Source organism: Neoarius graeffei, chromosome 2 (genome assembly GCF_027579695.1).
Source record: "Neoarius graeffei isolate fNeoGra1 chromosome 2, fNeoGra1.pri, whole genome shotgun sequence".
Taxonomy (NCBI): domain Eukaryota; kingdom Metazoa; phylum Chordata; class Actinopteri; order Siluriformes; family Ariidae; genus Neoarius; species Neoarius graeffei.
The window spans coordinates 2499279-2525571 of NC_083570.1; the positions used below are offsets into that span (position 1 = coordinate 2499279).

Below are 26293 nucleotides of genomic sequence, written 5' to 3' on the forward strand. Positions count from 1 at the left end.
CATAGGGCTCTACAGCAATGGAATCTGAGAGCTACCCATTTCCAGTCTTTCAGTGAAGTATAAGTGCACCAAAGTGAGACAAGACATGATTGTAGTATGTTCCTGATGTGGGTGGAATTCTGAAGTGCGGTAGGTGGGGATTGATGTTAACACAGACTTTACTTTTGAATATCGTGCTTGCTTTTCAGCTGACTCTTTTCATTCATTCATTCATTCATTCACACACACACACACACACACACACACGCTCTGGTTGGTAGAGATCCCCCTTCTTCGCTCTCTCCTCCTTTTCTATCCTCCTTTGTCACTGGAAAACACACACACACACACACACACACACACACACACACACACACACCTACAACATTAATTGACAACAGGTGTAGTGACTTTGCCAATCACCTTCCCTGACCCCACCCTCCATTCACAAACTGACACTTGGCCACGCTCCCACTGCCACATACTCCTACCGCCCAACTAAAGCCAAAGAGCCATCTGATCTGCTGTAGTCCCCCCCCCCAATGGGACAGAAAGTCCGCCACCACCATCCATGCCTCTGGCCTGTGGACCACCTCAAATTTAAAAGGCTGGAGAGCAAGATACCAATGGGTAATCCGTGCATTGGCATCCTTCATGCGGTGGAGCCATTGGAGCGGTGTGTGGTCCGAACAGAGGGTGAAAGGGCACCCCAACAGGTTGTATCGGAGGGTGAGGACCACCCATTTGATGGCCAGGCACTCCTTCTCAATGGTGCTGTACTTGCTTTCAGGCATCGAGAGCTCGTGAGTGATGTACAGCATTGGACATTCCTTGCCCTTCACCTTCTGGGACAGAACAGCCCCCAGCCCTTTGTCCAATGCATCTGTCTCTAAAATAAAAGGGAAAGAGAAGTCAGGAAACTGTAAAAGTGCCTCCCCCCCCACACACACACGCACACAGTGCAGCTTTTACCTTGGTGAAGGCCTGTTGGCACTGCTCTGTCCACTGGACCAGATCTGGTACTCCCTTTTTAGTGAGATCAATCAGTGGGTTGGTGATATCCAAATAATTAGGTATGAACCTGCAATAGTAGCCAGCCAGCCCCAGGAACTGTCCCACCCACTTTTTGGTCTTGGGCCTCAGACAGGCCGCAATCGCTACCATCTTGTCAATTTGGGGACACACTTGCCCATGACCCAAGTGAAGCAGAACTCTGCACACACCTGCCCATGACCCATAAGTTTACTGACCTAAGCACAGTCAGTAAACTTATGGTTGAGGTTAAAACTACAATTTACGTCTCAAGTTTGAATTTATTAGACACATTTTGAAAGTGATCTGTGGTATGATAAAGTAAAATGCTAATACTTGCAAGGTTTAAATAGAAACCTCTGTCAAGTGAATAGGAAAGGCCAAAGCTTGAATATCGATAGAAACCTCTGAGGTAATGGGATAGTTTCATGAATAGGCTATATAAAAAGCTTTGACATAGGAATGCCACTTTATAATGAAAGCTTGGCAATAAAGCCATAGTAAATTAAATGCTATTGGAACACTGAGTTAATACACTTCTAGTGATAATGGGGGAAGCCATGGCCTAAAAGTTAGAGCAGCATTTCTCAACCTTTTTTCAGTCACGGCACCCTTCAGAAGTATGCAAATTCTCAAGGCACCCCCATATAAAATATACGCAGTCACGCTGACCATATGCTGACCCCGGCAGTGATGTTGTGACATGGGAAAGGGGGCCGTGAGACAAATTTTGATGATGCATGAGGCGGCGATGATCTGCATTAGTGTAACTATTGTTTTTTGGAATTTTAATTCATTTTATTTATTTCAATGTTAGAATATATAATTTTTTGATGGCACCCCGAATGAAGCCAGATGGCACCCCAGGGTGCTGTGGTACCCCAGTTGAGAAAGGCTGGGTTAGAGACTCAGCTTTGGGACCTAAAGGTCACTGATTCAATTTCCTGTATGAGTAGGAATGGTTGAAGTGCCCTTGAGCAAGGCACCTAACCCCAACTGCTCCCCAGGCTGCTCTGGGTACATTGTATCTCACTCTGGATAAAAGCATCTGATAAAAATGCCTGTAATGTAATGTAACTTGAAGATACATTCTTTGGAGTCAGATATTTTAATCATAAAGTTCAAACACACAGTTACCTGTGGCTGTCCTGATATTCCGTCTTTGGTTATCGAAGAGCAGTGGGCTAAGATTTCACTTTAGATATTAGCTCTACAACAGTTACAGTAATAAGGCTTGCCAGGAAAATACTCTACACTGAGCAATGTATGCAAGTTTGAAGTGGTGTGAAGGTGATTGAGTCAAGTTATGTATAATCAGTAAGATGGTGAATGAGACAGAATTTATGTGTGGAGGGTGTCATAGTCCATGGTGGTCATGTTTGGAGGTCACAAAGCATATTGTGGTTTGCCATATTTGTACGTTGTGACACAATCTGTGAGTTATGGATTCAGTATTGACATGACAGGAGAGAATTATTTGCTATCGTAATTTGTGTACTCTACAAAGAACATTACATTACATTACATTACATTACAACGAGTTCTGATAATCATTGCCAGTTCACAACCACCTCCTGGACAGATACCATCATCAAGGTATACAAAGCTATTGATGACCTCTAGTTTGCTACCTGCCAACATTACCTCACTGCATGGTCTTGGATCAATCAGCCAAGCTCCTCTGAGACAACGCTGACACTTGTAATCTGGGTTTTCAACTAACCTCCCCTGCACACCAGAACATCTTTTGTGTACCCACATTTTGCAACCACTACAGAAAATTTAATTCTGGCCAAACCCTTTTCTGCACACACCACAAGGGTATTTTCCAGAGATTCTCAGTGTGTTTAGGTCATTAGCAGAGATCATGACTTTGGCTTTCCCCATGTTGACTTTCAGGCCCTTTTCCTCAAGACCAATCTTCCAGCGGTTCAGCTTCTCAAGTAGTTCATCGAAGGATCCTGTGATTATGACCAGGTCATCAAGCATCTTCCAAGGACAATCAACCCGGAACTCTCTTGATAAGGCCTCTAACACAATTATAAACAACAGGGGGCTCAAAACAGATCCTTGATGGACCCCAACCTTCACCTCGAACTCTTCACCGAGTGAGTTGTTGACCCACACCCAACTCTTTGCACCACTGTACATAGCTTGTACCAGTTTGACAATCCATTCAGGCATCCCAACCACTCGCATATCCCACCACAGCACTCTTCGGGGAACCCTATCAAATTCCTTTTGAAGGTCTACAAATACTAAGTACAAATGTTTTTGCTTGGCCAAATACTTTTCTTGTAGCTGTCTGAGGATGAAAATAGCATCAGTGGTACCTCGTCCTGGGCAAAACCCAAACTACATTTTGTCAGTGTTGACATAACCTCTGATGATTTTCTCCACCACTCTCTCAATGATCTTAAGTACCTGTTCTGTAAGCTTCAGGCCTCTGTAGTTGCCTCAAATCAGTGCATCACCTTTACCTTTAAACAGACTAAGGATTATGCTTTCGTCCCAGTCTGTAGGGATCTTTTCCTCTCTCACAATAGCATTGGCCAAATCCACAACTTCTTGGCAACACATTTTGGCAACAATGCTAGAAGGACCAGCTGCTTTGCCCATTTTCATTTTCTTCATTGCATCGAAGACCATTTTATACAGTAAGTGATATAACATGGTGGTCCCGTGACAGGATCTGCTGGGGGAAGGTTTTGAGACCAAGGAAATTTGATGTTAAGTAGCTGTTTGTAGTGTTGTTTCCAGGCCTTCTTTTTAGCATCCTCATCAAATGCCATGTTGCCATCATCATCAAGAATATATTTTTCACCTACTACATCTTGGTTTTCTCTGCACATTTGTTTTGCCACACAGTAGATGCTGTCTATGCCTGAGTCTTTGCCCGCAAAGGTGATCTCTTTGGCATTCTTCTTGGCAAAATAAACTGCAGTTCTAGCCCGGTGTTTAGCTGCCAGGTAATCCTCTTTGCTACTCCCATTCTTCCAGGCTTTCCACAGCTTGCGTTTCTCTTTCACTGAGCTGCTGACATCCTCATTCCACCACCAGGTTTGTCTTCTCCATAACCCCTTCTTTGTCCAGCCACAGGTCTTATCAACAGCATACAGGAGGCTGTCTTTGAATTCCATCCATATATGTTCAACATCACCGCCTACCATGTTGTTAACATGCTCCTGCAAACAGGTCTTAAATTCATTGTGTATGTTATCCTGGGCGGCACGGTGGTGTAGTGGTTAGTGCTGTCGCCTCACAGCAAGAAGGTCCTGGGTTCGAGCCCCGGGGCCGGCGAGGGCCTTTCTGTGCGGAGTTTGCATGTTCTCCCCGTGTCCACGTGGGTTTCCTCCGGGTGCTCCGGTTTCCCCCACAGTCCAAAGACATGCAGGTTAGGTTAACTGGTGACTCTAAATTGACCGTAGGTGTGAATGTGAGTGTGAATGGTTGTCTGCGTCTATGTGTCAGCCCTGTGATGACCTGGCGACTTGTCCAGGGTGTACCCCGCCTTTCGCCCGTAGTCAGCTGGGATAGGCTCCAGCTTGCCTGCGACCCTGTAGAACAGGATAAAGCGGCTAGAGATAATGAGATGAGATGAGATGTTATCCTCTTTCAGCTTCCAGACATGCCTTTTAGGCACAAACTCTTTCTGCTGACTCACTGAGTGTGATAGCTTGACATCGCATACCACTAACTTGTGCTGGGTAACACATTTGAAATCACTTTTGCATTGCACACCATTTTGAGGTCACGTTGCTTGACCAGGATGTAATCCACTTGACTACAATTGCATCCAGACTCATACATCACCAGATGATTATCTCTCTTCATGAAATGGGAGTTGGCTACAACTAGGTTGTTGGCAACAGCAAACTCAAGTAACATTTCACCCTCTGTGTTTCAAGTGCAATAACCCTTTCCTCCATGAACACCATCATATCCAGCAGCCATCATTCCAATGTGTCCATTGAAGTCACCACATTGGAAGAGGATCTCCGAAGCACCTATCTTGGCTACAGTTGCTAGTAGATCTTGGTAGAAAGAGTCTTTCTCATCATCACTGAGGCCAGCTTGTGGAGCATAGGCTGATAGCACAGTCACAATACATTTTCCAACAATGAGTTTGATGATCACGATTTGAACATGTTTCACATCATAGACATTTTCCACCCACTTTTCAGCAAGCAGAATCCCAACACCTCCAATGCCCTTTTCATTACCAACCCAAAATAACTTGTACCTTGAATCCTTCCCTGTGATCATTCTGGAGGATGCTCCTCTCCACCGGACTTCCTGAATGCCACAGATGTCAATGTTCTGCCGGGACAACGCTTCCACTACTTCACCTGATCTCCCTCTCATTGTTCCGATGTTCCATGTGCTAACTCTAAAATTCTGATGTGGTCGCTGACTATCGATCTGACTGGGCCCGCATCTAACACCAGTCTTACCGGGAGTGACACCTTCAACCATATGGTTTCCAGTCTCTTTCTTACAAACTTTACTGATAACTGCCATAAAAGAAAAATTGAAACAATATTTTACAGTTGGATGCCCTTCCTACCACCAACCCCTAACCTGGAGGACCAGGAGATCACACTTAGTCTGGCCTCTACCCTTCGACCTGTACAGCATGGGTGGCCCTACCAGGAGTTTAATACTCCAGCCGACGTAGCTCTAGGGGTCACTGAAGCACACAAACTACCCCACCATAATAAGGTAGTGATCTCTTTGGGGTAGGACATCACATCAATCATTTTTCAAATGAGAATTATTTTATTATAATTTAGTCCTTGCATGATGGATAACCATACAAAAGTTAACCACATAAAAAAAGGACTAAATGATGAGGTAATGTTTTGTGTCTAAGATACGCAAGAGACCAGTTATCACATCCCACATTTAATGATAAAGAATCTCTCCCAGGTATCCTTCTAATCAAAGGTGTTTCTGGCAAAACAACTTATTGACTTCACACCATCATATAATTTGTTATTGTTGTTCTTTAGGATTCCATAATTATTACCAAAACAGTAATTCCCTGATTATTCACAATACCGAGAGGAATTGATTTTGCACAAATATTTTGCTTCCATGAGTCAAAACAAATTAGTGTCATGTTTACGTGATAGAGAATCTCTCACAGGTATCCTTCTAATCAAAGTTGTTACTGGCAAAATAGCTTATGGACCTCACACTCTTATCTAATTTTGTCATCTGAAACCAGACTAATTAGACCTCAACAGGATTACATCAGCCCATGTGGTCATCAGCAATAAGAATCAGCAAAAAGAGAGAGCCAGTACATGATGATTTGGCCCAAGCATTAGAATTTTGGGATACATAACTTACCAAATGAAACGGTAAAAATCTAATAAGTATGATTTAACAATTAATTTTTTGACTGTTGTCGTTGGACTTGCATTATTCCATGACAGGCCTGTTGATAAAACAATCACAGGAGTTTATGATGTTCTCTAATATGGGATATGCCAAATAGGACATTATTTTTCTTCATTATTAATAAAAACATATATTTTCCTAGATGTGGGATATTCATACCCCATTGTTTAACATTTATCCGAACAGTAATTGAAACTGTATGAGGCATCCTGCAGTCCCCCATGATATGGACACAACAATCACATGAATCAAATACATTCATAATTAGCTGCATACAGGGAGAAAACCTTTCTCAGATATATTTTCCTTAATATTCCTTACATGCTGTGCCATGTTTATGGCCCTGGCACTGAGTGGGCTGGTGAATGTTTGTAGAACAACTGACTGAATGTTTGTAGGTGTCATATAATAGGAGTTGAGGTGGATGCAAACACAAAATTCTTTTTAATTCAATAAGCACTTGAAAAACAAACACAAAAACTAACACCTCGAGAACAAGAAGCATGACTATGAACAAAAACAAAAACCATGGGCGAAATAATATGTTGGAAAAAGCTCGCCCAAAACACAAACCAAACCTGGAAATCTAAATCTTGTGAATCATGATGTTAAACAAAGTACAGGTATGCAGATCACAGACATGACTAGCTGCAGTGGCTGATGTTTATTGTAGTCAGGAAGTCCAATGCCATTTCTGGTGCTGAAGTGACAGAAGGATTTAGCAGATGAATTTTGGAAGATTTTGAAATTGATGCAAACAGGATCAAGTTCACAGCAAGGTCAAATGTCAAAAATAGGTTTTCTTCAGCTTCCTGTTTGTCAGACAAACATGTTACTCTGGCAGCAGGGGCATGGCCAAGTGGGGCCATTCTGTCCCAGAAGGTGGAATGCAAGGAATGTCCAGTGCTGTACATCAGTCACAAGCACTTGATGCATGAAAATAAGTACAGGACCATCGAGAAGGAGCACCTGGCCATCAAGTGGACAGTCCTCACCCTCTGGTACTACCTGCTGGGGCACCCTTTCACCCTCTGTTCGGACCATGCACCACACCAGTGCCTCCACTGCATGAAGGATGCCAATGCACAGATCACTTATTGGTAGCTTGCTCTCCAACCATTTAAATTCGAGGTGGTCCACAGGCCAGGGGCACAGATGGTGGTGGCAGACTTTCTGTGCCGTTGGGGGGGGGGGGAGTCCGCTGCAGACCGGATGGCTCCCTGGACTGAGTTGGGCAGTGGGGGTATGTGGCAATGGGAGCGGGGACAAGCATTGGTTTGTGAATGGAGGGAGGGGCCAGGGAAGGTGAGTGGCAAAGTCAGTACACCTATTGTCATTTAATGTTGTATGTGTGTGTTTTACAGTGATGATGGAAGGTAGAAAACGAAGGAGAGAGCCAGGAGAGGGGAGCTCTCCCGACCAGAGCACGTCTGTGTGTTGTGTGTGTGATGGCAAAGCTGAAAAGCGAAAGTCAAAACAAACACAAAATAATATCTTAACCGCGTTTCTGGGCGGCACGGTGGTGTAGTGGTTAGCGCTGTCGCCTCACAGCAAGACGGTCCTGGGTTCGAGCCCCGGGGCCGGCGAGGGCCTTTCTGTGTGGAGTTTGCATGTTCTCCCCGTGTCTGCGTGGGTTTCCTCCAGGTGCTCCGGTTTCCCCCACAGTCCAAAGACATGCAGGTTAGGTTAACTGGTGACTCTAAATTGAGTGTAGGTGTGAATGTGAGTGTGAATGGTTGTCTGTGTCTATGTTTCAGCCATGTGATGACCTGGCGACTTGTCCAGGGTGTACCCCGCCTTTCGCCCGTAGTCAGCTGGGATAGGCTCCAGTTTGCCTGCGACCCTATAGAAGGATAAAGCGGCTAGAGATAATGAGATGAGATGAGACCTCATTTCCTGCCTGCCATGCTTTAGTATTCCATCTACGTCAGGGACATACTACACTTATGTATGCATTCATATTCAGGAACAAAGTAGCCATTTTTGGCTAGCTACAATTTTTAATATCCCTCCTTACGTGCAGGTATCTGTCCAAAATTTGTGATACTCAAGAGCAAGATATCTCAAGAACATGTGGCTAAATGTGCATATGGTATTAACATTGTAACCTAAACAGCAGATAAACTGTTTAGATTTTCGAATTGGGCCAAACACGGTAAAGGTTTTTTCAATAGCTTCCTTCAAGAAGGACTCGACTTGTTGGTGGCAGAAGCATTGCCGGGAACATTGCTGGTGATGAATTTAAATTGTTTCTGAATTTAATTAAATTTCTTCTTATCCAGTCAAAGCAGTTTGCACAAGCACCACAAACCCTTTTCTCAAATGGAATAAGGACTTCCCGACTGTGAAACACTGCCATGTCTCTCCACATATAACCATATGATATTTTGCTGAACAGTAATAGCTCTTTTAACACTATAAAAATGGGGATGCCATGGCCCTGTATGGGGAAGCCATGGCTTAATGGGTAGTGAAGCAGCTTTAGGCCCAAAAGGTCACCTGTTTGAGTCCCTGGACCAGCAGGAAATGCTGAAATGCCCTTGAGCAAGGCAACGTCTCTGGATATCTGGATAAAAGCATCTGCTAAATGCCAATAATGTCAAGTCAAAGTTCCTCTCACACCAGAATCTGGTCTTCCCAAGCAGTCTCCTGTTCCTTTACTAACCAACTTTTTAAGGCGTATGGGTGCGGCACCAATCTCCGTTTTGATAGCCCTCTGCCTCTCACCTATACAGCTAGGGTATACAGTGGGGGGCTAGTCCTCTGGTAACCGTGAACGTTTGACTTCCCCACTCACATCTGTACTGTAGCATGCCTTGCCAGACAGTAGTAGGTACCATTTTTATGATGGTTTTTGGTATGACCTGAGTGTGAGTAGAACTCATGATCTCCTGGTTGAGAAGTGAACAAGCTAACCACTAGGCCAGCTCCCGGTCTGCCGATAATGTAATATAATATAAAACGTGAAAAATCCAAGACACTTATTATAGTGTACCCAAATAATTACTGCATCAGAATTAAAATAAATGTGATCAATGCTCTTAATTGTTCATATCTATTTTACACCATAATCACATTTCTTTTAAGCTGCATAAACTTTGAAAGTTTATGCAAACTTAAGGCCTTCCTGACTGTGAAACAAGGCCTTCCTGGCTGTGAAACACTGCCATGTCTCTCCACATATAATCATATGATATTTTGCTGAACAGTAATAGCTTTTTTAAACCTATAAAAATGGGGAAGCCATGGCCCTGTACGGGGAAGCTATGGCTTAATGGTTAATGAAGCAGCTTTGGGCCCAAAAGGTCACCAGTTTGAGTCCCTGAACCAGCAGGAATGCCCGAAATGCCCTTGAGCAAGGTAACTTCTCTGGATATCTGCATGAGAGCATCTGCTAAATGCCATTACTATAATATAAAGCATGAAAAAAATCCAAGACACTTATTATAGTGTACCCAAATAATTACTGCTTCAGAATTAAAATAAATGTGATCAATGTCATGAATTGTTCAAATCTATTTTACACCATAATCAAATTTCTTTTAAGCTGCATAAACTCTGATGGTAGTCTAACAATGAGATACAGTGTTTTTCTGAACCATGGATAGAACATGCTGCGTATGATAAGGTTGAATGTGGAATCAGTGTTAGTTTGATTGTTGATTGATGATGATTGATGCACTGGTGATGAGAAAGTCAAAAGTATAATGCCAAAATCAGAATCCTTTTCCAAAGTCTCATCTCATCTCATTATCTCTAGCCGCTTATCCTGTTCTACAGGGTCGCAGGCAAGCTGGAGCCTATCCCAGCTGACTACGGGCGAAAGGCGGGGTACACCCTGGACAAGTCGCCAGGTCATCACAGGGCTGACACATAGACACAGACAACCATTCACACTCACATTCACACCTACGGTCAATTTAGAGTCACCAGTTAACCTAACCTGCATGTCTTTGGACTGTGGGGGAAACCGGAGCACCCGGAGGAAACCCACGCGGACACGGGGAGAACATGCAAACTCCACACAGAAGGGCCCTCGCCGGCCCCGGGGCTCGAACCCAGGACCTTCTTGCTGTGAGGCGACAGCGCTAACCACTACACCACCGTGCCGCCCCTTTTCCAAAGTTTCAGCAGCAATTAACAAACCTCACCATGCTGAATGGCATGACTGTGACTCCCAGGCAAATCCACCATAGCCTGGAACACCAACAAAATGTTTTGTAGGTCTGTGAAGTTGTTTAAAATTAGCTACGGAGTGAACGACCACAGAATTCCCAAGAACTATAATGAGCATTGCTGAACCCAAAAACATATAAAACCTAAATTTACCTGTCTTCAACAAAGGATTTTTCACACAAGAGACATTTGAATCAGCATAACAGAACCCATTCAAATCTGCACCTTCAAGCAATATGTGCAACAGGCTTTGATCTGCAGTCTGATTTTAAAAGGAATAATTGATAAGAAATGTCAATAGTTATCATTTCTAACTCATCAAGTAAATAGATCAACTGAGAGAAAGTCATCCAATAGCAACAAATTTACATCCCTCTGCTATTTAATATTCACAGAGAAAATTAAAATGTACCAACAGCTGTCACATTTGACTTACAAACTAGAAAATATTGCAAATCTCATCTTTATATTTGAATGTTTAACTTATGATATTACAGGTCAATATACTCTTGAGACCAGTCCAATACTGTTAATTTGTCAGACAGGGTATTTGTTTGCTTTTGATTTGAGTTTATTTTTATTTTTCATACAATACATTATTAATAACTCATAAGTATTTCTAAATAAATAAATAAAAAGTGAATTCTAACATGAATTAGCATACTATTTGCAAATCAGTGCAAATTAAGGCCCTAGCAGACACTGCAAGAAGCAAATGGGTAGCATGTAAAAGCCCAAATGTTGATTGATGTGTTTTGATTTATTTGCCAGGGTCACAAAAATAGTATCATGGTAATGTAAAATTCACCTCAGTAATAAATACACTACCGTTCAAAAGTTTGGGGTCACTTTGAAATGTCCTTATTTTTGAAAGAAAAGCACTGTTCTTTTCAATGAAGATCACTTTAAACTAATCAGAAATCCACTCTATACATTGCTAATGTGCTAAATGACTATTCTAGCTGCAAATGTCTGGTTTTTGGTGCAATATCTCCATAGGTGTATAGAGGCCCATTTCCAGCAACTCTCACTCCAGTGTTCTAATGGTACAATGTGTTTGCTCATTGCCTCAGAAGGCTAATGGATGATTAGAAAACCCTTGTACAATCATGTTAGCACAGCTGAAAACAGTTGAGCTCTTTAGAGAAGCTATAAAACTGACCTTCCTTTGAGCAGATTGAGTTTCTGGAGCATCACATTTGTGGGGTCGATTAAATGCTCAAAATGGACAGAGAAATGTCGTGACTATATTTTCTATTCATTTTACAACTTATGGTGGTAAATAAAAGTGTGACTTTTCATGGAAGACACAAAATTGTCTGGGTGACTCCAAACTTTTGAACGGTAGTGTAATTCCTGATGTCGTTGTCTGTCTTTGTCTGACGTCAACCAGAATTAAGCTATATTTTGACAGCTATGAATATATTAACATATTGCAATTGAATTCCAATATATTCATAAGTCAAGTCAAGTTTATTTGTATCGCGCTTTTAAAAATAAAAATTGTCACAAAGCAGCTTTACAGAATTCATAAGGCCTTGTGAAACAGTGGCATGTACGGTATGTCCACATTGAATATATCATTGTCCATATCTATTTTAAAGTATTCAGTATGACGTATTAAAATTTCTTTCAAGCTCCATAAACATTTATGTCACATGAGTTAGGAGTAAATATTTTTAGTGTAACAATGTGATACAGTGTTTTCCTGAACCATGGATAGAAAAGGCCATATATGATAGGGTTGAGTGTTGAATTAATGTAACCCAACCAGATAAATACCTCATAAACAACAAGAGGAGTGTGAAAGTTGTAAAGAGGGTCAACTACAGATGTAATGACATATGGCATCCAGCATAAATTAAATGCACCAATAACAATCCCTAGAGTTTTTGCTGCTTTTTTCTCATGTTTTACCTTCTGGGATATCTTGGTTGAAGTCATGTCAGTTCTGCCCTGTTTTGTGCCCTCCATTTTTCTTGCATGTTTTTCTGAAATTAAAAATATCTGAGCATACAGACCAACCATAACACAGATTGGCAAAATGAAAAAAATAAATAGATATATAATAGCACATGTTGCATTGATGAAAATGAAACAAGTTCCTAAACAATCAACAGATGCAATAAAATCTTCTAATTGTGCTTCACTTGCCTTTGAACCAATAGCACTGAAAGCATACACTGTAGCCAAAATCCAATTCAGAGCTGCCATAACACCTGCAACAGGTAGAGTTATTCTTGTAAGGTACTGAAGTGGATAGCACACAGCTTGATATCGATCTGTAGCAATAGAAATCAGGTGAAAGATCGATGCACCAGTGAAGAGAATGTCAAAATTAGAATGCCAATAGCAGAATTCTTTTCCAAAGTACCAGCAGCCATCCACAGTCCTGACCATGCTGAAAGGCATGACTGTGATTCCCAGAAGTAGATCCACCAGAGCCAGAGACATCAACAAAATGTTTGTAGGTGTGTGAAGTTGTTTGAAATGAGCTATAGAAATAATGACCACAGAATTTCCTACAATTGTAACGGCCATTGCAAACACCAATATCAAATATATCACAGTTTTAGTGGCCACATTATGAGAAATTTTCACACATGAGACATTTGATTCAGGATAACAGTACTCTATCAAATCTTCTCCTTCCAGTACAGATGAATTTTGAGCTTCTGCCATCCTTCAAGCTAATAATGTCAAAAATGTAGACACAACTCTCTGATATGCAGTCTTGTGCAAAGTGATTCTTAGATGTTGGTGGTTATATTTTCATACTGGTCAAGTAATGAGACCACCTGGGAGATAGTGGTCCAATAAGAACAAAGTTACTTCCCCTTTTGATCAACAGGGAACTAAAAACATGTTTGTTGCTTTGCACCTTATGTGTACATGTGAATGAACAAGATCTATTTGGAAGACAATGAAGAAGAAGAAGAGGAGAAGAAGAAGAAGTTATCATTACAGGGTCGCAGGCAAGCTGGAGCCTATCCCAGCTGACTATGGGCGAAAGGCGGGGTACACCCTGGACAAGTCGCCAGGTCATCACAGGGCTGACACATAGACACAGACAACCATTCACACTCACATTCACACCTACGGTCAATTTAGAGTCACCAATTAACCTAACCTGCATGTCTTTGGACTGTGGGGGAAACCGGAGCACCCGGAGGAAACTCACACAGACACGGGGAGAACATGCAAACTCCGCACAGAAAGGCCCTCGCCAGCCATGGGGCTCGAACCCGGACCACTGGTTCTGAGTAAAACATCATTTAGATGGCAATGAGGAACGGTCTGAAAAGCCAGTCACTGGGGTACAAGAAGGAATCTTTCAATGACATGTGTTCCTGCAATGTGAGGTTTAGCACAACTATGCCAACCATGGTCTGAGGTTAGTTGCCATGATTTCAGCTAGGAAGCAGAGCCTCTGGCTTAAGTCTGCTAACATCTTCCTGTTGCATGCTCTGCCTAGGCTACCGATGTCTTGTCTTGATATGGTGAGTCTAACTTGAATCTTACCTTCCCATACAACACTGTTGCTGGCCAGTGGGGTGAAGGGGGAGGAAGGACATTTACACTCAGCCACCGACTTTCTGTCACTATTGTAAGACACCATAGCAGTTGGTTCTGCCGCCAGGTGTATTGGCCTTGAGTGAGGCTGGTCTTGCAGCCCACCAGTGTATGTTTTAGTGTAACATTTAGTGCATGGGTTCTCTCCGTACCACATACTGAGATTCTTTGGAGATGGCATGTCATCATATGCTGGCTTGGTGGTAAAGCTCACACAGAATGTCTCCATCTCGCACAGCTCTTTTCATGAGATCTTCCTTTTTTCAACTCCTTCCCATCTCATAATTACCCTTGCCTTGCCTGAACCACAGCCATTGTAAACCTTGCCACCTCCTCTTGCTGACATATTTTTTGCACCATGAGCTTGCACCTCTGAGAGCAAGAACATTCTTCCAGACTGGTATGCTGGGCCAAGGCCAAGACAACTCCTTCCTTGCTGGACTCCTGCCAAGATATTCCTGAGCACGAGTGACACATTTGCCCAATGGGTTGCTTCTGATGGGGACCATTTCCTCCCAGTATCCCAAATGGGGGCAGCTTGGGCTACAAATTGGATCACTCAATTCTGTTAACATCATGTCTAGTCTCACTTTAGTGCACTTGTATTCCTCTGAGAGAGTGGAAATGGGAAGCTCTCAGAGTCCGTTGCTTTAGAGCCCTATGCTGCTGAGGCACCTGAGAAGACCCAGCCACTTCTTACAAATGAGCTGATGAGCCACTCCAGCTTTTCCACTTTCAAGATTGGAGCTTCATATAGACTGCATACACCAGAGCTTCAACATGTCAGAGAGTGAGGTTCTATCTATGATCAGCCCATGGCATCCTTCCTGAGCTGTTTGACTTGCTCTGTTTCCTTGAGGGATGCATCATACTACTGACCTGGGCTTTTCACAGGCTTCCTAGAGACTGTTGGAATAATTTCATTGGCAGTGTAGAAGTGTTGGTGTGACAACTTCCCTGTTGATGGAGATGATTCTGGGCATGCTTGGCTTGATCTTAATCTGAGCCAGCTTGATGTTTTGTTGAAACTGTACAGCACAAGCCTTAGTTGACATTCTCTCTCTCTCTCTCTCTCTCTCTCTCTCAGCTGATGTTCTCTCTCAAAAGCTGTCCAGGACAAGCCTCAATCATGGTGATTATTGTAAGGTCTTGCATGTATGCTCTGCTCGGGGGCAGTCTCAGTCCAGGTCTTATGTGCTGTGCTCCAACGATCCACTGAGATGCTGAACACCTTCATGGTGAAGGCTGTTTTCCATTGATTCTTTGGACTTCTGATCTCCAAGTTTCATTTCCCAGTTTCTGTTTATTATCTTGCCTGCTCTGATAAGTTTGTTGATTGATCAACCCTGTGCCTGTTTGACTTTGAACTTTATCACTCTGCATTTGTCTCCTTATTTTTACTCAGTATACAAACTGAACTGTACCTGTATCCATATCTGTCTATCCTGATGTGTCTATGACAATGAATATATCAGCCATATGAATAGACTTTGTTCATTCACATGTACACATAATGTGCAAAGCAACAAACATGTTTTTAGTGCCCTGTTGATCAAAAGGGGAAGTAACTTTGTTCTTATTGGACCACTATCTCCCAGGTGGTCTCATTACTTGACCAGTAAGAAAATATAACCAGCAACATTTAAGAATCACTTTGCACGAGACTGCATATCAGAGAGTTGTGTCTACATTTTTGACATTATTAGCTTGAAGGATGGCAGAAGCTCAAAATTCATCTGTACTGGAAGGAGAAGATTTGATAGAGTACTGTTATCCTGAATCAAATGTCTCATGTGTGAAAATTTCTCATAATGTGGCCGCTAAAACTGTGATATATTTGATATTGGTGTTTGCAATGGCTGTTACAATTGTAGGAAATTCTGTGGTCATTATCTCTATAGCTCATTTCAAACAACTTCACACACCTACAAACATATTGTTGATGTCTCTGGCTCTGGTGGATCTACTTCTGGGAATCACAGTCATGCCTTTCAGCATGGTCAGGACTGTGGATGGTTGCTGGTACTTTGGAAAAGAATTCTGCTATTGGCATTCTAATTTTGACTTTCTCTTCACTGGTGCATCAATCTTTCACCTGATTTCTATTGCTACAGATCGATATCAAGCTGTGTGCTATCCACTTCAGTACCCTACAAGAATAACTCTACCTGTCGCAGGTATTATGGCAGCTCTGAGTTGGATTTTGGCTACAGTGTATGCTTTCAGTACTGTTGGTTCAAAAGCAAATGAAGCACACATAGAAGATTTTATTGCATCTGTAGATTGTTTAGGAACTTGTTTCATTTTTGTCAGTGCATCATGTGCTACTATATGTCTATTTATTTTTTTCATTTTGCCAATCTGTGTTATGGTTGGCCTGTATGCTCAGATATTTTTAGTTTCAGAAAAGCATGCAAGAAAAATGGAGGGCACAAAACAGGGCAGAACTGACATGACTTCAACCAAGATATCCCAGAAGGTAAAAAATGAGAAAAAAGCAGCAAAAACTCTTGGGATTGTTGTAGGTGCATTCGTTTTATGCTGGTTGCCATATTTCATTACATCCATTGTTGATCCTCTTTACAACTTTACCACTCCTGCTGTGATTTATGAACTATTTGTTTGGTTGTGTTATGTTAATTCAACGCTCAACCCCATCATATATGGCCTTTTCTATCCATGGTTCAGGAAAACACTGTATCACATTGTTACACTAAAAATATTTGCTCCTAACTCATGTGACATAAAGGTTTATGGAGCTTGAAAGTAATTTTAATACTTAAATAATTGTGAAACAAAAACATTTTTTATTGCTTAAAATAGATATGGACCATGAAGAATACAGATTGTATTTAATTGCTTTGCAGTTATTATTTGGGTACACTGTAACAACTGGATTTACTGGTGTCTTGGATGTAACAAGCTTGATAGTGTTGAAAAGACTATTACTTTTCAGTAAACTGTTCAGTGATATATTCAATGTGGACATACATGCCAGTGTTTCACAAGGCCTTATGATTACAGTGCCTTGAAAAAGTATTCATACCCCTTAAACTTTTTCACATTTTTCCACCTTACAACCACGAACTTAAAAGTTTTTTGTTGAGATTTTATGTGATAGACCAACACAGAGTAGCACATAATTGTGAAGTGAAACAAAAATGATAAATGGTCTTCAAAATTTTAAACAAATAAAAATCTGAAAAATGTGATGTGCATTAGTATTCATCCCCCCGCGTCAATATTTTGTAGAGCCACCTTTTGCTGCAATTACAGCTGCAAGTCTTTTGTGGTATGTCTCTACCAGCTTTGCACATCTAGATACTGAAATTTTTGCCCTTTCATCTTTGCCAAATCGCTCAAGCTCAGCCCGATTGGATGGAGAGCGTCTGTGAACAGCAATTTTCAAGTCTTGCCACAGATGCTCAATGGGAAAGTCTGTGAAAGTCTGGACTTTGACTGGGCCATTCTAACACATGAATATTCTTTGATCTAAACCATTCCATTGTAGCTCTGGCTGTATGTTTAGGGTCATTGTCATGCTGGAAGGTGAATCTCCTTCCCAGTCTCAAGTCTTTTGCAGCCTCCAACAGGTTTTCTTCCAGGATTGCCCTGTATTAAGCTCCATCCATCTTTCCATCAACTCTGACCAGCTTCCCTGTCCCTGCTGAAGAAAAGTATCCCCAAAGCATGATGCTGCCACCGCCATGTTTCACAGTGGGGATGGTGTGTACAGGGTGATGAGCAGTGTTAGTTTTCCGCCACACATAGCGCTTTGCATTTAGGCCAAAAATTTAAACTTTGGTCTCATCTGACCAAAGCACCTTCCACATGTTTGCTGTGTCCCCTACATGGCTTCTGGCAAACTGCAAACAGGAATTCTTATGCCTGTCTTTCATCAATGGCTTTCTTCTTGCCTCTCTTCCAAAAAGGCCAGATTTGTGGAGTGTACAACTTATAGTTGTCCTGTGCACAGATTCTCCCACCTGAGCTGTGGATTTCTGCAGCTCCTCCAGAGTGATCATGGGCCTCTTGGCTGCTTCTCTGACCAGTGCTCTCCTTGCTCGCTCTGTCAGTTTAGGTGGATGGCCATGTCTTGGTAGGTTTGCAGTCATGCCATACTGTTTCCATTTTTGAATGATGGATTGAGCAGTGCTTCTTGAGATGTTCAGAGCTTGGGATATTTTTTTATAACCTAACCCTGCTTTAAACTTCTCCAGAACTTTATCCCTGACCTGTCTGGTGAGTTCTTTGGTCTTCATGATGCTGTTTGTTCTTCAGTATTCTCTAACAAACCACTGAGGCCTTCAAAGAACAAGTGTGTTTTTGCTGAGAGTAAATTACACACAGTATGACTCTATTAACTAATTAGATGACTTCTGAAGGCAATTGATTGCACTGGATTGTGTTTAGAGGTATCAGAGGACAGGAGGCTGAATACTAATGCACACCAGATTTTTCAGATTTTTATTTGTTTAAAATTTTGAAGACCATTTATCATTTTCATTTCACTTCACAATTCTGTGCTACTCTGTGTTGGTCTATCATATAAAATCTCAATAAAAAACTTTTAAGTTCGTGGTTGTAAGGTGGAAAAATGTGAAAAAGTTCAAGGGGTATGAATCCTTTTTCAAGGCACTGTATATCGGAATTCAGTTGCAATATGTCAATATCTTCATAGCTGTCAAAATATAGCTTAATTCTGGTTGATGTCAGACAAAGGCAGGCAATGGCATCAGCAATTATTTATTACTGAGGTGAATTTTACATTACCATGATACTATTTTTGTGACACTGGCAAATAAATCTGTGGCAGCAAGAGCGTGGCCAAGCGTCAATCTGTGAATGGAGGGTGAGGCCAGCGAAGGTGAATGGTAAAGTTAGTACACCTGTTCCCGATTACCGTTGTCTGTGTGCTTTGCAGTAACTGCAGAGAGTAGAAAAGGAGGGAGAGAGCCAAGAGAGGAGATCTCTCCCATCCAGAGCATACAAATGTGTGTATGCATGTGTTTGTAAAGCTGAAAAGCAAGGAAAACAGTGAAAATAAAAAGTCTGTGTGAACAACACTTCCCGCCTGCCATGCTTCAGTATTCTACCCACTTCAGGGATTGACTGCAAAATCAAAACACATCAGTCAACCTTTGGCCCTTTACATGCTACCCATTGTCTTATTGCAATGTCTGCCAGGGCCTTAATTTGCAGTGATATACACATAATATGCTAATTCATGTTAGAATTCACCTTTATTTAATTTATTTACTTTTTTGGAAATACTTATGAGTTATTAATAATGGATTGTATGAAAGATCAAAATAAACTAAAAAAAAAAACCCTTTCTGACCAATTAACAGTATTGAACTGATCTTGAGAGTATATTGACCCATAATATCATCATTTAAACTTTCAAATATAAAGGTGAGATTTGCAACGTTTTCTCGTCCGTAAGTCAAAGGTGACAGCTGTCTGTGCATTTTTATTTTCTCTGTGAATATTAAATAGCAGAGTGAAGTAAATTTGTTGCTACTGGATGACTGTCTCCCAGTTGGTCTATTTACTTGATTGGTTAGAAATGATAACGACTGACATTTCTTATCAATTATTCCTTTTTACATTAGACTGCATATCAAAGCCTGTTGCACATATTGCTTGAAGGTGCAGCTTTGAATGAGTACTGTTATCATGATTCAAATGTCTTTTGTGTGAAAAATCCTTTGCCTAAGACAGTTAAAATTAGGTTTTGTATGTTTTTGGGTAGGTGGTGTAGTGGTCAGCACTTTTGTCTCACAGCAAGAAAATCCTGGGTTCGAGCCCAGCGGCCAACGAGGGCCTTTCTGTGTGGAGTTTGCATGTTCTCCCTGTGTCTGCATGGTTTTCTTCTGGATGCTCTGGTTTCCCCCACAGTTCAAAGACATGTAGGTTAGGCTAATTGTTGGCTCTAAATTCACCGAAGATGTGAATGGTTGTTTGTCTCCGTGTGTCAGCCCTGTGATGACCTGGTGGCTTGTCCAGGGTGTACCCCACCTCTCATCCATAGTCAGTTTGCAGGGTCCAGCTTGCCTGTGACCCTGTACAGGATAAAGTGGCTACAGTTAATGGATGGATGTTTTTGGGTTTAGCAGTGGTCATTATAATTCTTGGGAATTCTGTGGTCATTCACTCTGTAGGTCATTTTAAACAACTTCACACACCTACAAATATTTTGCTGGTGTTCCAGGCTATGGTAGATTTATCTGGGAATCACAGTCCTGCCATTCAGCATGGTGACATTTGTTAATTGCTGCTGATACTTTGGAAAAGGATTCTGCTTTTGGCATTATACTTTTAACCTTGGCGGCATGGTGGTGTAGTGGTTAGCGCTGTCGCCTCACAGCAAGAAGGTCCAGGTTCGAGCCCCGCGGCCGGCGAGGGCCTTTCTGTGTAGAGTTTTCATGTTCTCCCCATGTCCGCGTGGGTTTCCTCCGGGTGCTCCGGTTTCCCCCACAGTCCAAAGACATGCAGGTTAGGTTAACTGGTGACTCTAAATTGAGCGTAGATGTGAGTGTGAATGGTTGTCTGTGTCTATGTGTCAGCCCTGTGATGACCTGGTGACTTGTCCAGGGTGTACCCCGCCTTTCGCCCATAGTCAGCTGGGATAGGCTCCAGCTTGCCTGCGACCCTGTAGAAGGATAAAGCGGCTAGAGATAATGAGATGAGATGAGACTTTTAACCTTCTCTTCACCAGTCAAATGTCTGACCAGTTAAAGTAGTCTGCAGAGGGTTTGTAGCCACATCAACATGAAGGCTACTCTGGGAATGGGGACAATAGGAAGGCCTACCTGCAAATGGTAAAAGACCTTTCCAGAGCTACTTAACAGGGTAGTCAGTGACTAAACCTGGATGCAAAAGTGAGTGAATGGCTTCTAGGCAGTGAGCCTGGAATGGTGGGATTCACTGCTGAACCCTCTGCAGGTGTTCTGGGCCTATCAGTGAAACATAGAGGAAAGATGACACCCACTTAATAACACAGAACATGGCACTTGTCATGTGACCATCCTGCAGAGTCTTAATGTTGAAGGAGTGATTCCACTGAGGAACACCATTAGAATTGTCACAGCAGCACAGAAGACCTTTGCTGGTTGGCTCATAAACAGCCACAGCAAAGTTGAAGAATGTCTACTCATGTGACCCTCTCACAGAGTCCATGTCATATGTATCAGGTGCATGATTAAGGGGTATTAACATTCAGTCCACAACAGATCTGTTAGATTGGGTGAGAACTTAACTAGCATTTGAGTATATTGATAAAAATGTGAAATATTGTTCAACATTTTTCATGTTTGCTAATGGATGAAAGCAAGCAAATTTATGGCTGTATTTTTGTTGTATATAGTAATGAGAGAGGGCTCAAAGGTTATCTTTCAGAACTGCATCAATCAATGTGAAAAGCAAAGTTTAAGTAATTAAAAAATAAAGATTTGAAATTAATACACTATATGAACAAAATAAAAAATAATATTTTTAAAGTGGTCTTCTGCAGTATAAAAAGAAGAATTATATTAGGTATAGGCAGCACGGTGGTGTAGTGGTTAGCGCTGTCGCCTCACAGCAAGAAGGTCTGGGTTCGAGCCCCGTGGCCGGCGAGGGCCTTTCTGTGTGGAGTTTGCATGTTCTCCCCGTGTCCACGTGGGTTTCCTCCGGGTGCTCCGGTTAACCCCACAGTCCAAAGACATGCAGGTTAGGTTAACTGGTGACTCTAAATTGAGCGTAGGTGTGAATGTGAGTGTGAATGGTTGTCTGTGTCTATGTGTCAGCCCTGTGATGACCTGGCGACTTGTCCAGGGTGTACCCCGCCTTTCGCCCGTAGTCAGCTGGGATAGGCTCCAGCTTGCCTGCGACCCTGTAGAACAGGATAAAGCAGCTTGAGATAAATGAGATAAGATGAGATATTAGGTATAATAATATAGCATGCTATGATATTAGCATAGTGGCAAGAATGTCTGGAGTTTTATAGCAGTGAAATTTAAGACTCTGGGAATGCATAACATGAGATCAAACCCAGGGAGGGAAAGGTAAGTTAATATTTATTTTCATGATCCTCTAAAAATAAAAAAAAAATAAATGTTGATTTGGGCCAACTTTGTTATCAAACGAGTTAACCTTCTTTCGACCTAATTCAACAAAGTCTGTTTGAACATCCTAGATTCTGTTGCTATCATAACTACAGTACCAGTCAAAAGTTTGGACACCTTCTAATTCAATGTTTTTTCTTTATTTTTATTCATTAAAAGACACTTCATGTCTTAAAGTAATGATGGATGCTGTTTCTCTTTACTTAGTTGACTGGTTCTTGACAAAATATGCATTAACACAGTTGTAAAATAGGGCTATTTACTGTATTTTTATTATTAATTGTTTGATAGTGTTAAATGCATTAAGAAAGGAAGAAATTCCCTGAATTATACTTTGACAAGGTACACCTGTTAAATGAAAAGCATTCCAGGTGACTGCCTCATGAAGCTGGTTAAGATAATAGCAATACTTTGCAAAGCATCATCAAGGTAAACGCTGGCTACTTTCAAGAATCTAAAATATGAAACATATTTTTAAACCCTTTTTTTGCCACATAATTCCAAATATGTTCCATATGTTATTTCATAGGTTTGACGTCTTCACTATAGTCCTACAATGTAGAAAATAGTAAAAATGCAGAAAAAAAACTGTGAAGCTAGTTAAAAAAATAGTTAGGTGGTCTAATGGTCAGCTAGCTAACTAATATGTTATGTAAGGATGAGATCAAAGGCAAATTAAGACATTGACCAACAACTAGTTGTGACTGAATTTATGTAGCCTACATGACAAAATGTATAAAAACAAGTAACAATGATGACGCTACCCCAACAGTCTTTCAGCCTACTGTGTAGAAATCAGGGATGACAGAAGATATTTGGAAACCTGCCCAAATGATAATGGACTATCTCCAGTTGACCAAGTTACATCTAAACTCACCTCATCTCATTATCTCTAGCCGCTTTATCCTTCTACAGGGTCGCAGGCAAGCTGGAGCCTATCCCAGCTGACTATGGGCGAAAGGCGGGGTACACCCTGGACAAGTCGCCAGGTCATCACAGGGCTGACACATAGACACAGACAACCATTCACACTCACATTCACACCTACGCTCAATTTAGAGTCACCAGTTAACCTAACCTGCATGTCTTTGGACTGTGGGGGAAACCGGAGCACCCGGAGGAAACCCACGCGGACACGGGGAGAACATGCAAACTCCACACAGAAAGGCCCTCGCCGGCCCCGGGGCTCGAACCCAGGACCTTCTTGCTGTGAGGTGACAGCGCTAACCACTACACCACCGTGCCGCCCCAAGTTACATCTAAACTAAATGATTTATTCCGATACAAGCGTATTTATTGGGATTAAAGTTATACAAATTTGTGATATGTGAAAAGGATTTTTAAAGGAAAGAAAGCAGATATAATTGCCAGCAATTACTGTACTTATTGTACAAAATGTACTTATTTAATTGCACTAGTTTGCATTCATCAGACTATGATAGTTGGAAAGCCAACCCACCATTTCTTTGGAAATCAAAACAAAAACAGCCAACCTCTGACACAAACATGAAATTGCACCATAATTTAGTTCAGCTGTTTCACATGACAATGTATCCAGCATCCTGTAGTTAATACCATAAGCATGTGAAGACATCTGTGTATACAAACAGAACACATTTTTCCAAATGTCAACACTTTATTAAATAATTGTTTTTGTTCTTATTTATTTTATTTAAGACATATATCTCCAATGCTTCGCGACAAAAGTCTTCTGGAATAAGGCAAAGAACATTCATAAAATTTCTGTGCAAAGTGTGTCTATTCACATAGAGTGTATCATTCAACAGTTTTTATTTTCAATATTTTCATCCTAGACATTAGTAATTCAGGGATTTTTGTAGGTGAGGGCATAAAAGTGCATTATTGTGTGGTCCCTTTACGTTTGTCAAATGTATTGTAATCCATAAATAAATTGCTATGATGATGCATACAGTTTGATATCAGAAGAATGAGAACCAAATATTTTTAGTGTAGCAATGAGATACAGTGTTTTCCTGAACCATGGATAGAAAAGGCCATATATGACGGGGTTTACAGTTGAATTAATGTAACCCAACCAGACAAAGACATCATAAAGTACTAAAGGAGTGGCAAAGTTAATAAAAGGATCAAGTAAAGAGGCAAAGAAATATGGCATCCAGCAAAAAATGAAGGCTCCTACAACAATCCCGAGAGTTTTTGCAGCTTTGTTCTCATGTTTAACTCTTTGTGAAAACTTGGTTATGTTTATATCATTTCTGCCCTGCTTCACACACTCAATTTTTCTTGCATGTTTCTTGGAAATAACAAATATTTGTGAATACAGACCAAACATAACAGAGCATGGTAAGAAGAAGCATATACATGCATCCAATGCTGCCCATAGTGCATTGAACAAAAGGCCACAATATCCCAGGCAACTTATGGAGGTAATGTATTCATCTAATTGTTCTACATTTGATTTTGTAAACAAGAGACTGTAAGAGTACACAATAGATACAATCCAACTCATCACTGCCATAAACCATGCAACAGGTTTCGTCACTCTTGTAGGATACTGAAGTGGGTAACACACAGCTTGATATCGATCAATTGCAATAGAAATCAGATGGAAAATTGATGCTCCAGTGAGGCACATGTCAAAACTAGAGTGTAAAAAGCACCATTCTTCACCATAGTACCAGCAGCCGTCCACAGACCTGATCATGCTAAATGGCATGACTGTGATTCCCACAAGCAGATCCACAAGTGCCAGAGACATTAGCAAAATGTTTGTTGGTGTATGAAGTTGTTTGAAATGAGCTATGGAGATGATGACCACAGAGTTTCCAAGAATTGTAATGGTCATTGCAACCACCAACATAAAATATAACACCGTTTTTGTTGCCACATGGTAAGAAGATTTCAAACAAGAGACATTAGAATCAGGAAAACAATACTCTTCTAAATGTGTTTCTTCTTGTAAAGATAAATTTGGAGCTTCTGCCATCCTGTAAGATGAATCTGTTGAAAGTATCTAGAAAAAAAAATGTAGACCTCTCTTTGATGTGCAGTCTTAAAGAGTCATTTATGAAATGATTCTCACTTCCCCACAGACATAGTGACAGTTATACTGTATTTTCTTCATAGTCAAGGCCACCTGAGAGATGCTAGTCCAATAGGAAAAAAGTTACTTCCACCCCTGAATAAAGGGGAATAATAATTTATGTGTAAATTAATACCTGCCTGAACTTTACAACAAGCACCTCTTGACTAAAATATCAAATGCAACATTATTACTGTACAGATATTCTGGTAACTTACTAGCCAAGTCCAGTGGTACGAAGCATCACTTGTAAACTGGAACTAGTTTATACAGCTGGTTTAATAATTTTTACATTATTATAATAGCTAAAAAAAAAAACCTGAATCATGCTACAGCTGGCAGCAGTACAATGCATAAACTTGTGCCGATGTGAGCCATGAGCTTCAGGTAATGTTCACATCAACCATCAGACTAGGGAAAATATGTGATTTCAGTCATTTTGACCTGGGCATGATTGTTGGTGCCAGACATTCCATTTCTGTCAGCCAAGACCAAAGAACTGAGGTTGCAGTGCGCACAGGCTCAGCAAAATGGGACAGTCGAAGACTGGAAAAATGTAGCCTGGTCTGAGTAATCTCCATTTCTGCTGAGGCACACTGATTGTTGGGTCAGAATTTGGCACCAACAGCATGAACCCATGGACCCAACCTGCCTGTGTGTTAACAGTTCAGGCTAATGGAGGTGGTGTAATGGTGTGAGGAATGATTTTTTGGGGGCATTAATATCAAACAGTCATCATTTGAATGCCACAGTGTATTTGAGTTTTGTTGCTGATCATGTGCATCTGTTCATGCTCACAATTTACCCACCTTTTAATGGCTACTTTCAGCATGATAATGAATCATGTCACAAAGTAAAATTCTTCTCAAACTGGTTTCATGAACATGAAAATGAGTTAATTGTTCTCTACCCTATGCAAGAGTAGACCAGTACTTGCTCCATTAAATACTTAAAG

General features: G+C 41.3%; 3 protein-coding genes across 3 annotated transcripts; 1 reads left to right on the forward strand and 2 right to left on the reverse strand.

Moving 5' to 3' along the window:
• Positions 1-12225: 12225 nt before the first annotated feature.
• Positions 12226-13275, reverse strand: LOC132871502 (trace amine-associated receptor 13c-like). The gene has a single exon (XM_060905706.1). The coding sequence runs from the start codon at positions 13273-13275 to the stop codon at positions 12226-12228; it is 1050 nt and encodes a 349-aa protein (XP_060761689.1).
• A 2605-nt stretch (positions 13276-15880) lies between these two features.
• Positions 15881-16930, forward strand: LOC132875994 (trace amine-associated receptor 13c-like). Its single transcript, XM_060913188.1, has one exon. It carries the CDS (start codon positions 15881-15883, stop codon positions 16928-16930), a length of 1050 nt encoding a protein of 349 aa, XP_060769171.1.
• Positions 16931-24189: 7259 nt separating this feature from the next.
• On the reverse strand, positions 24190-25242 carry LOC132875999 (trace amine-associated receptor 13c-like). Its single transcript, XM_060913199.1, has one exon. It carries the CDS (start codon positions 25240-25242, stop codon positions 24190-24192), a length of 1053 nt encoding a protein of 350 aa, XP_060769182.1.
• Between the last annotated feature and the right edge of the window lie 1051 nt (positions 25243-26293).